The sequence below is a fragment of the Netta rufina genome, assembly GCF_964035555.1.
Source record: "Netta rufina genome assembly, chromosome: 5".
NCBI classification, from domain to species: domain Eukaryota; kingdom Metazoa; phylum Chordata; class Aves; order Anseriformes; family Anatidae; genus Netta; species Netta rufina.
The window spans coordinates 21635986-21650307 of NC_140128.1; the positions used below are offsets into that span (position 1 = coordinate 21635986).

General features: G+C 34.6%; 1 protein-coding gene across 1 annotated transcript in view; it reads right to left on the bottom strand.

The window, feature by feature from the left end:
- SCFD1 (sec1 family domain containing 1) overlaps nucleotides 1–14322 on the bottom strand; it is a 43228-nt gene that overhangs the window by 24896 nt on the left and 4010 nt on the right. Inside the window, exons 4-14 of the mRNA XM_084287290.1 lie at nucleotides 13784–13874; nucleotides 13040–13162; nucleotides 11758–11845; nucleotides 10506–10595; nucleotides 9296–9351; nucleotides 8324–8409; nucleotides 6399–6498; nucleotides 2961–3100; nucleotides 1985–2075; nucleotides 1585–1658; nucleotides 913–994 (exon numbers count right to left, since the gene is read on the bottom strand). Coding sequence (XP_084143416.1) covers nucleotides 913–994; nucleotides 1585–1658; nucleotides 1985–2075; nucleotides 2961–3100; nucleotides 6399–6498; nucleotides 8324–8409; nucleotides 9296–9351; nucleotides 10506–10595; nucleotides 11758–11845; nucleotides 13040–13162; nucleotides 13784–13874 — 1021 coding nt within the window. The remainder of the gene's footprint in view (nucleotides 1–912; nucleotides 995–1584; nucleotides 1659–1984; nucleotides 2076–2960; nucleotides 3101–6398; nucleotides 6499–8323; nucleotides 8410–9295; nucleotides 9352–10505; nucleotides 10596–11757; nucleotides 11846–13039; nucleotides 13163–13783; nucleotides 13875–14322) is intronic.

Genomic DNA, 14322 nt, shown 5'->3' on the forward strand with positions numbered 1-14322 from the left:
GTAAGGAGCCTGAACATTTTGCAGGATAAGAATTGAGAATCATCTATGGAGAAATAGATCATCACTCCCTGGGAGCTCTGTAGTAGCAGGCTCCTATCAGAGGAGGGAGCCTAAAGGCTAGTACAGAAGGGCTACAGCAGAGGGACACATTAAGTAACTCGTTCTACCTCTAGGTAATGGAAAAGTGTGTTGCTACCACCTAATCTAGAAGGAACAAGTGCATCTGACTGTTGCCAAGAGAACACTGTTGTTCAAAAACAATGTTATTTCCATTCCACATCCCACTCTGAAACCTGTCTTCTGCCTGACAAATTGTATATAAAGTAATGCTGGTGTAGGCCCATCCCTCCTGTCATTACAAGAGCAGCAGACTTAAGCAGGAAAGAGGACAAACATCCTTCTTAAGAGTTTAGATTATGCACAAAGCACATCTAACACAGACCCTGCTGGAAAGACCAGTTTAGTAACTTGCATCATTGCCACACCTCTGGATATCATTTTTATTAGGTGAACAGTAAACAGTACTCTTGTGATAAGCGCAGACACAGAAGAGAAAATGAATGCTTAGACTCAAATCATAATTTGCCACGACACGTCTAAAATAAACCAAACACTTCCATTGTAAACTTATTTTAGAAAGAATTTAACTCACAGTAAAGGTTGTGGCCATCATAAAAAAGACAAGAGTGTAGTAGTAAATTCCAATACAAAGAAATTGTATTTACTTTTCATGCATAGACATTCAAAACTCATTCCCTCTCACCCTTCAACACTAAGTAATGTTATACAGCGGTTTCTGTAAAAGGTAGCACAGTTGAGAAGGCTCACTTTCCTATCTTGCTTCATTTGGTCAAATATATTGCTCCAGGCAAGAAGCATCTTACAGAAAATCAAGTCAGAGAGCAATCCTACCTTTATGTGCTCCAAAACAGCTGTTGCAACATTTGTATGAAGATCAATGAGCCTCTTCTTTTCCAGAAGTTCTGGAAGAGAGCTGAAAAGATTAAATACAAACTAACCTGCTGAGTTGCAGCAGACACATGCTGGATCTTACAGGACATTGGACATATCACCTCATCTACTATCAGAATAGATATCTTTCCTTTCACCTTCTGATTTGGGCCTCAGTGAAAGGCAGAAAACTGAACACCTCCCTTCTCCAAGGCGGTAGTGGAATGAAAAACAATTTACAATTTAGGTTTACAATGGGTAACTAGTCTAACCCTCAGTCTTCTAGTGTCATTCAAAGCAGTTATGAATACAGAAGCAGGAGAATACGATTCCCATGCAGAGTCTGTAAGCAAATCTATGCTGTACTTAGATCATTCAGCATTGCTGAGGAAGCATTCCAAAGCCATGTTTAGAGGCCAAACATGCACATGCTGTGGAAGCTGCATGCACAACTACTTGTGAAGGGTGCTGTCTTTAACTTTACCACCATTTAATTTTTATTACTGAGCTGAATAGCCTATTTTTAAAACTATTTATTTCAAAGGGTATTGAAAGTGAAATGACAGAAGGAATTATAAATTGTTCCCGATTAATTAAAAAATAATGTATTATTTTATTTATTCTTTAACTTACCTAACAGCTGATGTTAGCTTAGCTGTATTGTCAGAAAGCATGCTTATTGCTCCTTCATCCTCCCCTTCAATACCCTGGTTTTGACGAATTGGAAAAAGGAATGAAAATAATTGTAAGCAAGAAAATACTACATCGAAATACAGTCAGGGCACTCAGAACCTGTTTTCTCATAGTGATAGTAAAGTCTGGATTGTATTTTACTGTTATTATGGAAGTTATATGAACGTAATGTCAATACATGCAAGAAATTGAACTCTCATGAATTATGGTACTTACAGTCCTCTACGTGTTTACATTATGCCTAAGACTCAGCATGCACTGATGTTTTTTATTTTTTGCAACTGGTGTAGTATGCTGAGCATCTATTAGGCTTTAGATAAAACTCAAATATAAACCTTACCATGATACTTTTAAGTCTTTTGACTTCATCTTCTTGGGCTCTGTAGGATTCCAGTTCCTGTTGAACAGACTCAGCTACCTCTGGAAAAGGACTAATGCAACACTTTGCATTAGGCTCAATTAAATCAACAAACTGAAACACTAGAACCAGACAAGTTATATGATCAAGATGATCTTGAAAATGACAGAAATATCAATACATGCATCATGCTGCATTATCAAGTCCATGAGCAGTGACATCTTACTATATGTTTACTTAAACTTTCTAAGATACATACTCACTGCTTTCAACATTTTTATGTAATTTTGATAAAAACATTTTCATGCTCTGTAGCCGAAAGCAGATACAATGAATATGGATGATGCTCATTCCATAAAAAAAATAAATCATCAAAAATCTTTACAAAAAAGCTTAAAATAGAATTACCATAATATGAAGGATACTTTGAATTTATACCCTCCTCACTATTTTTATTTTTCTTAAAATTTTCTACAGGAATTTACGTGTAGCAAATTCTCCCCCTAAAATTTAATACTTAGTGAAACACATAGTACAGGCCATGTAAATCACAATGTTTCTTTCCTTAAGTACAATAGCCTTATAGGCAGACGGAACTTTGTATAGATATTTGTTCATCTGAGTAGTTTTGTTCATTTGTTCATCACAGCACACTTTTCTGTTTCTTTTTGCACTTCCTAACCCAGAGCCCTTTGTGCTCCAAAAATGTTCTAACAAACCTATTAATTTGTACACTTCAAATTAGATTTAAATAGTTGAGCCTATTAAAAACAAACAAAACCCACCATACTAACATCATAAGACCACAGAAAACTTCTCCAGGCACATACTCGGATTCCTGAGCCTAATCTGCAGTGCTATGATATAATCAATATGCCCTTGCAGCCAAACCAACCCAAGGAAGTTCTACCACACAAACTGTCTAAATCAATATAACCTTTGTACCTATAAAGCTTACCTGCCCTTATGCTTCTGCCAAAATTTATCAGATGCAGTTAAATCATAGGATTTCTTATTTTTTTTCTTAGGTCTAGCACCTGCTGGAATACTTTCTGTTCCTGTTGATTCTTCCAAGTTAACTCTATTCAAATGGAAATCCTAAAATAAAAGAAAGAATCTTATCTAACTATTTGGTAGTTTTTAATCATTTAATCCATCTTTTATACTCAATTATCTTCCAGAATATTTTCTAGAAAAAATAGCAACAACTATTTATGAACATTTTATAAGAGGATGGTAAACAAGTTTTTAACTAGATAATAGCAATGTATGAACTAAAATATTACTTGCACTTACTGAAAAGCCATCAAAGAAAGCAACAAATGTCAAGCAAAGACATCTGATTTGTCTTGTAAGCAACCTTCTTAAACTGAACCAAGAGGCATACTGTTTTCCGTATGGAAAATAAATTATTTAGCAATAGCTGAACACTCTAAATGCACATAGCAAAACATTACAGAAGTGAAAGTTTCTGTGTTGCATACAAAAAGAAGTTTCTAAGGCTGAATTTCACTTACAAAACTACAGCAAATGTATCAAACTTGCAAAGAAGGTCAAGACATCAGCATTGGGAATGTTTGCCATGAGGATTACTTAGATAAACCCTCACAGATCTTTCCTTATTTTTTTAAACACTAGTGAAATAGTGTGTGACAAAACAACAGATTGCAACAAATCTGCTATTTCTCCATATAGCTTTTCTTCTTCCACAGATATACAAACCTATAAATTATGTCTTTTAGCTAAATGACACAGTTATGCTCACATACCAAGTCACCACATTGCTTCCTGTATGCCTTTTGTTCCTTTCCCCCATTACTTTAGCCAGGGACAGTATAACCCCTCAGGTTTTCAACACAGGTTAGCAAGTATCCTACTGCTGAATTTACTCTAACCCTTTTGAGGAACGTTTAAAATTTCAGAGGTGATCTTTGCTTGGCAAATAACGATAAAAGAAGTTATATTGTTGACTTTACAGACACCGTCAAGAATCTTATATTATGTATTTTTTTCCAGAAATAAAATTCCATTTTATTATGTTCATTACAGTAGATCATATTAAGTGAAATTTTCAAATAAAAACAATTTTTAAATGTTTCTTGTTATCACTTGGCAAAGTTCACACTTTTAGTATTTCGTTCTAAATCATTCATGCCTATATATAAGCAAAACCAAGTAGCTACTGAAAAGAAGCACATGCAGTCAATGGGTAGAAACCTCATCTTACACACAGCATGCTTAAAGTTTCAGTAAAAAAATAGGGTATTTTTAATGTATATTTGTTTCACTACAGTGAGATTTATGTTTTGGCTCAATTTAGCTCAACAGTGACCTGAGTTTCCCAGTTAGTTCTGGCAGTGACAGGTTTTACCAAAATGATTGATTCCAGTTCCCCTCCTTCGACCTCCACATTTTGTCCGTTAAAGGCCTTCTATCTGTGCCTCCCACTTTCTGCAACCACTCCCAAGGGGTATTTTAGTTGGAAATGGGGATCTCTGCATACAAGTCTGTGTATGTGTAGATGCCATCATCACCATTTCAAATGACACAGCACACCATTTTGTGGCTTGGTTAGTATTTAGTTTAACACTCCCCAGAATTCCACGGTTATCTTAACTGAGAGCTTAAATGTAAAACAATTTATCTGGCTGTACATTTTATGTAATTATTGCCATTTTCAATTACAATTTATGGCCTTTTCAAAGGTTGCTGTGTTGACTTCATGAATATTATGCTCAGTCTGCAAAGAACTTGGCACACTTGCCTTTAAGGTGAGTAACTTGACTTTTTTAAATTAAACTTTTGCCCTTTTAATGGAATCACAGGCCATTTGGTTACAATTTTATTATACAAATTCATAATCCTATCAACTCAGTCAAAAACAAGAAGCAACAAGCAACATTTAACAAGTTGTTCCAGGGAGACTACTAAAGCTTGATGCAGTACAGGTAAGTTTCCAGCAACCCTCAAATCATTCTCCTAGTGTTCTTCCAATACCTCTCCATATTTGCAGCAGTAGTTATCCTTAGTTTCCACTACATCTTTGATCCCTTTGTATCTTGATGTACCAAAGTCCTATACCCAACACATGCCTGAGGCTACCCAATGGTACTTTATCTATGTAGCAGCTGAGGAAGAGGCACATAGGCAGAGCATGGCATGTATTTACTAGCTAGTCAGCAACCATTTGCTTATTAAATGGCTCACAGGCAACAAACAAGTGTTGACAGTAAAAGTTGACTTTATGCAATAGCATCTGCAGGTGTAAAATTCTAATTTGGGTCTCCATTCTCTACTTTTTCACTGATTTTCAGAAAAAAATGTAGTATATCCATTTGCCAGTCTCCAGACAGCTCAACAGTTATTGGAAAAAACAGTGCAAACCATACTTTTCTCATATAGGCCTTTCCTAAAGAAAACGGGCCAAAAGATGTTTATTTGTAAAAAATGTCTTTTAGGTGAGGAGGAAAGGACTGTTCACAACAAATGAATTACATAAAATAGGATTTTAAAGTGTCATAAACAGTCCAATTTCTGCTAAAAAAAAAAATCTTCATTGCAACAATACAAGTTTTATTTACATATGTATAACACTGTACACATGACTAGTTCACAACCAACTACAAACACATAATCATATCAACACAGGTGCATTTGGTATCTGACATCTTCCTCTAACAACCTCGACAATAAAACCAAAATATTTCTCAAAGTTATGCTTTGAAATGATTTGCATGACTAACTCCAGGGTATAAAAAAAAACATCCAGAAAGTAATTATTCTTACTCGTATCTTGTATTAATTACACTGTAACCAGGTATGAAATGCACAAATAGCAAATAGGTAAATAGTATTGGCTTTCATTCAAGTAAATTTCTGCTAGTGGTTTTGTAACATAAACACAAGGAAATGGAAGGGTTTTAAGGCTATCTTCATTTGAAAAAATAAATCTATTTTAGATTCCTCACAGTATGGTCATATCACTTGGCACTTCTATGCTGAACATCTACACCATCTTGTGGAGAAAATCAAACAGATATTTTTGAAATACAAAATAATACTAAAATAATTTTTAAAATTCTTTATAAGCATTTTTCAAAAAAGAAATTGAATTTATGGAATTTTGTGTTAACATAAAAGATCATGAACTATTTGAGAATAATCTAGGATTGCTGAATTACCCATCTTTTGATTATATCAAACTTTCAACTTTATAGCAATTTTAGAAGTTATTCCTACATAGACCTTCTCAAAAAAACCTTCAAAGTTGTTTTTAACTAAACAACTTTCAAATAAAACACAAAAAACAGTTCTTGAAATTAGAGAAAATTTGGTACTACGTTTAACAACATGCTGCGTGAAAAAATTTTGGTAACAAAATCAGATTTATTCTTACCAGAACATCATGCACTAAAGCTTGGTATGTCCAAGTATGATGTAGAGGAGTTGCTAAATCTATGTTTCTGTCAACAAGGACTAATAGGGGCCTTTGGAAGCTGAAAAGATGACACTGCATTAGTACTTCTTTTAACATGTTCAGAACATTCCAATAACATCCTGAGTGTGATCAGCCACCTTCTACATTGTATTTTAAGTTAAAAGCCAAATTCCCTACTGCAGAGTTCCTCCATCCTTCTCCCAAAGCATCTGGAGTTGTTCAGTACCAGAAATTCCATTAACCACTGTCTTATTAATGATAAAAAGCTTATTTAATTTTGTACTAAGTGAGATTACTATGCGTAATTTTAAGCAGAAGTCAAAACATCAACCAGTAACTAGCCTTAGGTATTAACTAATACCTTTTTGAGTGGATACACATATGAGTTCTAAACAAGTGTTAAACCTGCTTGAGCGGGTCATATTTGACCTTAATCCTCATTACATACCTCAAATACAAAATCCCTCTCTCAATGGTTTTCCATATCATTTTTCCTCTTTGCTTGTATTAAAGTCCATAAAGAAAAGATTACGAACTCATGAGATGCATTATGGTAACTGCATCAATACTCAACTTTATGTAGAAAAAATCCAGACATGCCTAAATATCTGGGCTTATAGCTACATGAAAAAATTATAGTGAAGATAGAAGGCTGTGAATTTACAGGCTATTGGTGTATCCATTTCCCTAAAGCACATTAATCCTACAATAAATGTGACAGCTAAATTGCAGTGTATTTGAACAGAGTAAAAGCATGTTAATTCCGTGCTCTGGATTTCCTTGCAATAAAGTATTTTTATGTAGATATTTAATCTCAAGAGCTTTAGTCACCTGCCTGTATCATTCTGAAAAGCAAACTCGAGATCTGAAGACATTTAAATGTAAAGGTTCTTCCTTTGCTTTGTATCTTGATTTTCTGATGGTAATAATGCTATCCTATCAAAAAAACAAGCCATCCTTCTGAAGGAAGAACAGTGCTTACAATTCAGTTCCCATGGAAATGAGGGAACTAGTATTTCACAGCTATTCTCTCTCCTAATGGTTTTCAATCTCATTTCATTTTGCCAAACTTTGTGTGTCTTTTACCAAAATTCTGCTTTGAATAAGATAAAAATACATAATGACTGTTTTAGATCCAGTTAGGAGATCATAACCATTGCCTTAAGCTAGTCTTCCCAGTAGGTCTCCTTACTTTTCATGTACAGTGTGAACTACCATAACACACTTTCCTTAGGCAGCCTGTCAAGTATTCAACTATCTGTCAGCAAAGAGATGTAGGGCAGGTGACAGAGAACACATTCCAGATGCATACAAACACCTGCAAAGTCTTTTCCCAACCCTGTTTTTTCCCTCATACAATTCAAATACTGACAACCATTCTTAATTGTCTAATTATCCAACTGTGAGTCCTTACGTAGTCCTCCTAAGGTAGGTAAAGAGATAAGCTGAAAAACATTTGCTTTTGACATAACTACAACTTATAACTGCTCATAAGTGAGAAAATGGGTATTTCCTCCTTTTTAATGGACTAAAGATTGATAACAGGTATGTTCAAACATGCAGCTGCACATCCTGGTACTGCAAACTGAGTATAATAGCAGGGGCTAGGTTTAGAGTGTGAACAAAATTGTCTGTTTCATTAAATGATTTTTGATTCACTGTCTTAGGACTGTACATTTTTTCGTCACAAGTTTCCAACCCAGTTATACTAAGGAGATAGGTAATCTTACTTAGAAGTACAGCTAATTCTGTTAATATAGAATTTGAATCTAATCCCTGTAAATAGTTTTCACTCACCACACAGCGGTGACTTATCCTAATGAGATCCTTCTGACAACTCAAATATGAAAAATAAAAATACATAGTTATTACTAACACCATACCTGAACTGGCCAGCTCCAAGTGTATCACCTGTAAAAAGACTGTTTCTGGCATCTCTTAGATTCTCTCTGAGCTTCTTATCTAATTTCTGTGGGGAAAAAAAAAAAAAACAACAAAAAAACACAAAACAGCTTTTAACAAACCAATGGCTTCTAAACTTCTTTACCTGATCAACATGTTATGATTGTGCTGATTTTGTAGTTTATAAGTGTTGTAAGTGTAGTTTATAAGCTGCATTAAGTCTAGATCAACTGCACAGTAGACCTGACTCCCAAGAAATCTCTTCCTTCTTTTTTCTCCCTCCTGCATTTTTATCTAGATTCAGGACTGCACAGAAGGTAATACTTTATGTCCACTAATATCCCTCTCAGTCAATTACCACTCTTTCCCTAAACACATGAACAAAAAAAATACCTTCAGGAGGCACCAAAGAGGTACCAAGGTAGAAGCAGAAAATTGGACTGTCAGTCACTACCACAGTAAGCATCTCAAAAACTGTGACTACCCCCAGTATGAATGCATGCAGACAAAATGCTTACATTTTATCAACATTAAGGCTTCACTAATGAAGAAAGATGTGAGGAAGATGGAAGAAATGAAGCACAGTGATGATCCCTAGCGAAGACAGCGCTGTAGTGATTTTTAATTGTGATTTAGTTTGACAATTTCCTTCCTATTTGATGATCAAATTTACTTTGATACAGTAAAAATGTGTTTCTCAGTAACATAGAGAAAAATTTCTTAGACATACAGAAAAAAATCATTCTGATTTAAGTTTCTTAACAGCTGATTGCATAATTTTACAATTTCTACAGATGAGTTCCATGGTACTAAAATCAGAAAGAAAAAACGGTATATCTATTTCCAGTTTTATTTCCTTCAGAACGAAAAAGATACAATGCTACTAGATCTCTATGTGGTATTGAGAAAAGCAAAGTTTTATAACAATATTTTCTCAGAAAATCATTTCTTACCACTGCCACCATTTCAGCTGCAGTTCCTCTTGAGCATCTGATTATAGGAATAGCTCCTAATAAAAGATATATTGACTTCCACTTGCATTATAATTTTAAGATTTTAAGTTAGCGTACTTTTCATAAAACAAATTTTTAGTAACATTTTGAAATAAAAATTTTCAAGTGGACAATACCAATTCTATATTAGTTTTTTTCTTTTTCAGTCTTTACCTGTGAAACCAAGAACACTACATAGAAATATTGTACATGAAGTTGTACAAAAGTAAGTGAATACCTCATGCATGAATTTATGAAATGCATAGTGTACTCTAGAACAACAGCTAACATACTGAGAATTGGTCAAATGAACTCTCATATGGGAGCATTAAAACTTTGTTTCAGAAGATTAGAAGTCACTTGAAAACAATAATAAGTAATACCACAAAAAACAAAAAATTATGTATCAGTTACATCTCACTGCAGGGGAATGTTAATTTCAAAAGCACACTTTACACTGGATCAGGTTTCACAATCTTTAGCTGCTGTATCCCACTAACCTATACAAATATGAAAATTCAAATACCATGAGTTTAAGTGTCTGTGTAGAAGGGCCTTAATTTGTATCATGTTAATACTTGGAAGAACTCAGTTGGTTCAAGGGAACCTGTCTTGAACAGACTGCCCCACTGAGACCCCAAACTCTCTTGAAGGATTATTATCTCAGATTCACTGATCTCAGTGAGAACTTAGATTAGATGTTGCCACTATGAAAAACATATGAACTAAGCAACAATAAAATTCACAACATGTAACTTTAATATATCTGCCTACTCTGTGAGTTATTTTAGTTAGATCCTTGCAGGGTTTGTGTGATGTTTTTTTCCCCTCCCTTTTTTTGTTTGAGCTGCAAATCCAAATTCCTAGCACTACTGACCCACAGTGCAAACTACAATAAAACCAGAACTTTGCATTTCAGTATTCCTCACCCATTGACATTGAAGACTAAACGTATCACCTCCCATGTTGGACAACCTTTATTTTCTTTTGCACTGATGCAGAGCAGTAATTTTAGCAAGACCATTAAAGCTCTCAGCAAATTATTAAGATTTCTGTCACATGTCTACTTCTGCCTTAACTCAGCTATATGAAATCAGTAAACTTCTAGCTACCATACTGAATATGGGTCTCTTCTAAAAGGAACACAGATTGAAAATATTTGAAAACTTACCAAGCGTAACAAAAAAACAGAAGAGACTGTCAACAATAGTGTCCATTATCGTTTCCATTTCAGTGTCTGTTATATCTGGTCTGTTAATGGCTAAAATGGTGTGGAAAACAGTTAAAATCAGGGTTAAAGAAGTTCATGCGACATTAATACTGAGAAAGCGATTCTCTTCTTACCTAATGGCTGCTAACTGCCAACAGCTTTTGTTGCTGAAGATAGCAAATTATTAAATGCCCCTCCCTAGCACTTCCATTACTTTTTCCTCCCCTTTTTTCCTTTTACTTTAAAAAAAAAAAAAAAATTGAGAAATATTAACTATTGCTCACTATAAGGTCAAACTTTACACAGATTTTCCCCTTTATCTCTAACAACGCATACTCTAACTTCTGGATTTCATAATTATTGTATTACTAAAAATCTCTTCTAGAAAAACATACATTATGGAACAGGAATGGCCATCCACTTGGAAACCACTTCTTAAATGTAAAATCATCAAGAATTACCTGTTTAATTTTAACTGCATACCATAATTCTCTTATCTATATTTAAAGATTCTAAACCTTACAGAACCTCCTGTAATGGACTCCCCCCCCTTTTTTTCTTAATAGATAAATTTACCTTACATCTCCAGATTAAGGATAATGCCCAATTTCCAAAACATTTCACACTATAAACAAAAAGATTTCCCTCCCATATTTAAGTAAAACCAAGAAATGCTTAGCAATGTTTCTATCAAATAATTAATACTGACAAGAACACAGTAGCGAAAAAGAAACATCAAACCTAATGTTATCACAGGTCTCAAGTCAAGCACTACCTCAGGACTCATCCCATAAATGCCCTCTCCTTTGTTTTAGTTGAATTTAGGAAATATTTTAAATAATTACTTGCCTAATACTCTTTCTTCAAACAGGAACTCCAATGCTCTGAACATTACTAAGCCTCCCATCATGGTCATTTATGTGGCCAGTTATAATCATTCTCTAACATTAAAGGTGCTTTTTCCCCCCTAGTTTTTGTCCTCTGAGAACTTGAGAAAGATGGGCTCTATTAGCAGTTTTTAATCAGCAGCTATAACCAAGAAGTCTAAGAAATGATTCCTTCATGACTTTAAATGATATGTCTAACAGATCATCCTGAACTCTGAGCAGATCAAAGGAAAATAAAATCATTAACAGATGTTAATGAACTTCAAAATTAAGCTTCAACTTTACGCATCTCATTAGAATTTTTTACACGAACAACTTTTACTTACCACGATATGAAACGAGCTCTTTGTTTTGGTTACACAATACAAACATATCATCTTCTAAAGTAATGAAATTGAGATACTGATCAAACACCTAGAAATCAAGGAACAATGGTCAGGACAGTTCAGAGTAAGGTATAAAAATACCTATTTGTGATTTATTGCCACATGTTTTCAAATGTGAATGTTACAGAACTACATATGAAAAGAAACAAATGTCAGATACAATGTATGAGTTATAAAAGCCTGTGTAAGGACCCAGTGATAACACAGGATATGAGAGCGCCTGAGGAGTGCTAAAAGAAAGCAGTCCAACTTCCAGGTTTTTTTTGGACAAATTGTTAGCAGCAAACCATCACTAGAAAAAAAATAAAATGTTGGATGATGTTATAATATTACAGGTTATTTTCTTTATGAAGAACTACAATATAAACAGCACTGAGCTCTCACACAGGAGAGATGAAAGAGGGCAATAGCTACACATTAGGAGATAATAGCTCACGAATGCTATTTTTTCTTTAAAATACTTGTACATTTAGAAAAAAAAAATAGACCTTTCTATAGCATAAACTGAGAACAGTGGGAAAACAGGTTTACAAAAGTCAGTGCACAGTGCTACAACAATTCACCCCTGCTGAAGACCTAAAGCTTAAACAATACTAGCAGCTTTCATTTCATTTCACAACAGTTTCTTTCATGCCAGCAGTACTCCGTAAGAGGAGTGAGAACAAGTGAATGTAGTTAAGTATATATGAAAATCATTAGCTTATAACATGCAGATTTTGGTACAGGCACTTAAGACGAGAACACATGCCAGACACCAGCCTTTAAATTATAAAGGTATAGCAATGTACTGAATAACAGCGTGCATGTATGGAACGTCTACCTCTGTAATGCTCTGTATATTTAAAATAAAAACTGTACTCATTCTGCATTTCTTGTTTAGCTAGTAGCTAAAATTCCCACTGCATGCGCTCAATGAGTTAATGCGATCAGGAATACTCTGAAACCACTGTACTTCCACTCTTATCATTCAGTACAAAGGACTTGCAGCACTTGGACTTTTGACTAAGATGAAGTATAATACCAAGCTGGATTAATGAGATGACTGCAGATACCCTTTTTCCCCCCCAGTAAATCCATGCCAATCACTGAATCTAGCTGAACATTTATTTTGTTCACAGTTCAGTCAGAAAAACTGTGTGTGGCACAGATGTGGTCATATAAGACTGCAGTAATGCCTGTAATGGTCGCACCTATAACATTAGAGACTGGAGGATTCTCTTACCTTAGCCACTTGAGTTACAGCATTAGCACCTATGGCAGCATTGGCAATATCTTCCAGTTTACTTCTTGAAATGGCAGAAATAAAGTTTAAATAATAAGATTCATAAAGCTGGTTTCGAAGATCCTAAAAGAAAGCAAAGCCACAACCTCTTTTCCTGATTAAGTACTACTACAAGCCTTAATTATTAAAGAATACGCAAACATTTACTATGTGATGATCCAATTATCTATAGTCAAATGAAATTTTTTGAAGTACTTGGCTATCTGTTCATACAGATTGTATAGTCCAGTCCTCCTACTCAAAGTAGTCAAAGAGATGAGGTGGTTCAGGATTGGGTCCAGTCATTTTGAATATTTCTAATGATGGAGACTTCACAAACCCTCTGGGCAATCTGTTCTGGTGTTTGACCATCCTTGTTACAGAAGTTTTTGTTTTTTTAAACAATTAAATGGAACTGTCTGTATCTCAATCTCTGCCCGCTGCCTCAGGCCTTTTCACTCCCCAAACTCTGAAGACGTATTTACACTTCTACTTTCTGGGAAACAGAAGTTTCGCATGTAAAAAATTTGGGCAGTATCTTTATGACAATGATGTGCTAATATCCATGAAATATAAACAGAAGCGTTGAGACACACACAAAAACTAGATACAGAGCAGTCACACTACCATCGGTACACTTTTTTTTTTTTTTCCACAGGGAGCCTGTTGTATCCACCTGTTTTAAACATTTAGCATGCAAGTTACCTGGCACATTCTATCGATATTTTCCTCTGTCGGCATAACAAAATAAATAGCTGGAACATCTGGAATAGGATCCCGATCTGAATGCAAAAGCCTGAAAAGAAGAAAAATACATTTCTAGTGCATTCCTCTTCTGATTTATATAAAGCTATACATTTTAAAGAAGTTATTTTTATATAAAGACTTATTCTAATTTCTCAGAATTTAGTCAGAATTTAAGTCTTAGAACTTAGATTTTAGAAAGAACACGAAAAAATACAAAAATCACACTTTTATAATTTTTGGTAGCTCAAAAAGTTAATAGAAGTCTCTGAAATTTATTCAATGTTTGAGAAAAGGCTTCACAATATATTATTCCATTCAGGGGAAGGTAAAAAAAAAAAAACAAACAACTGCATCACAACATTCGTATGCCAATTATTACTTAACATAACACCTGTGTAACTCATACTATTACACTTGCCTTTCCTGCTAACTAAAACAGAGAAAGGCAAAGTGCTTATATGTTTCTCTAACATTTCTGCTGCTAAGTCAACACCTTC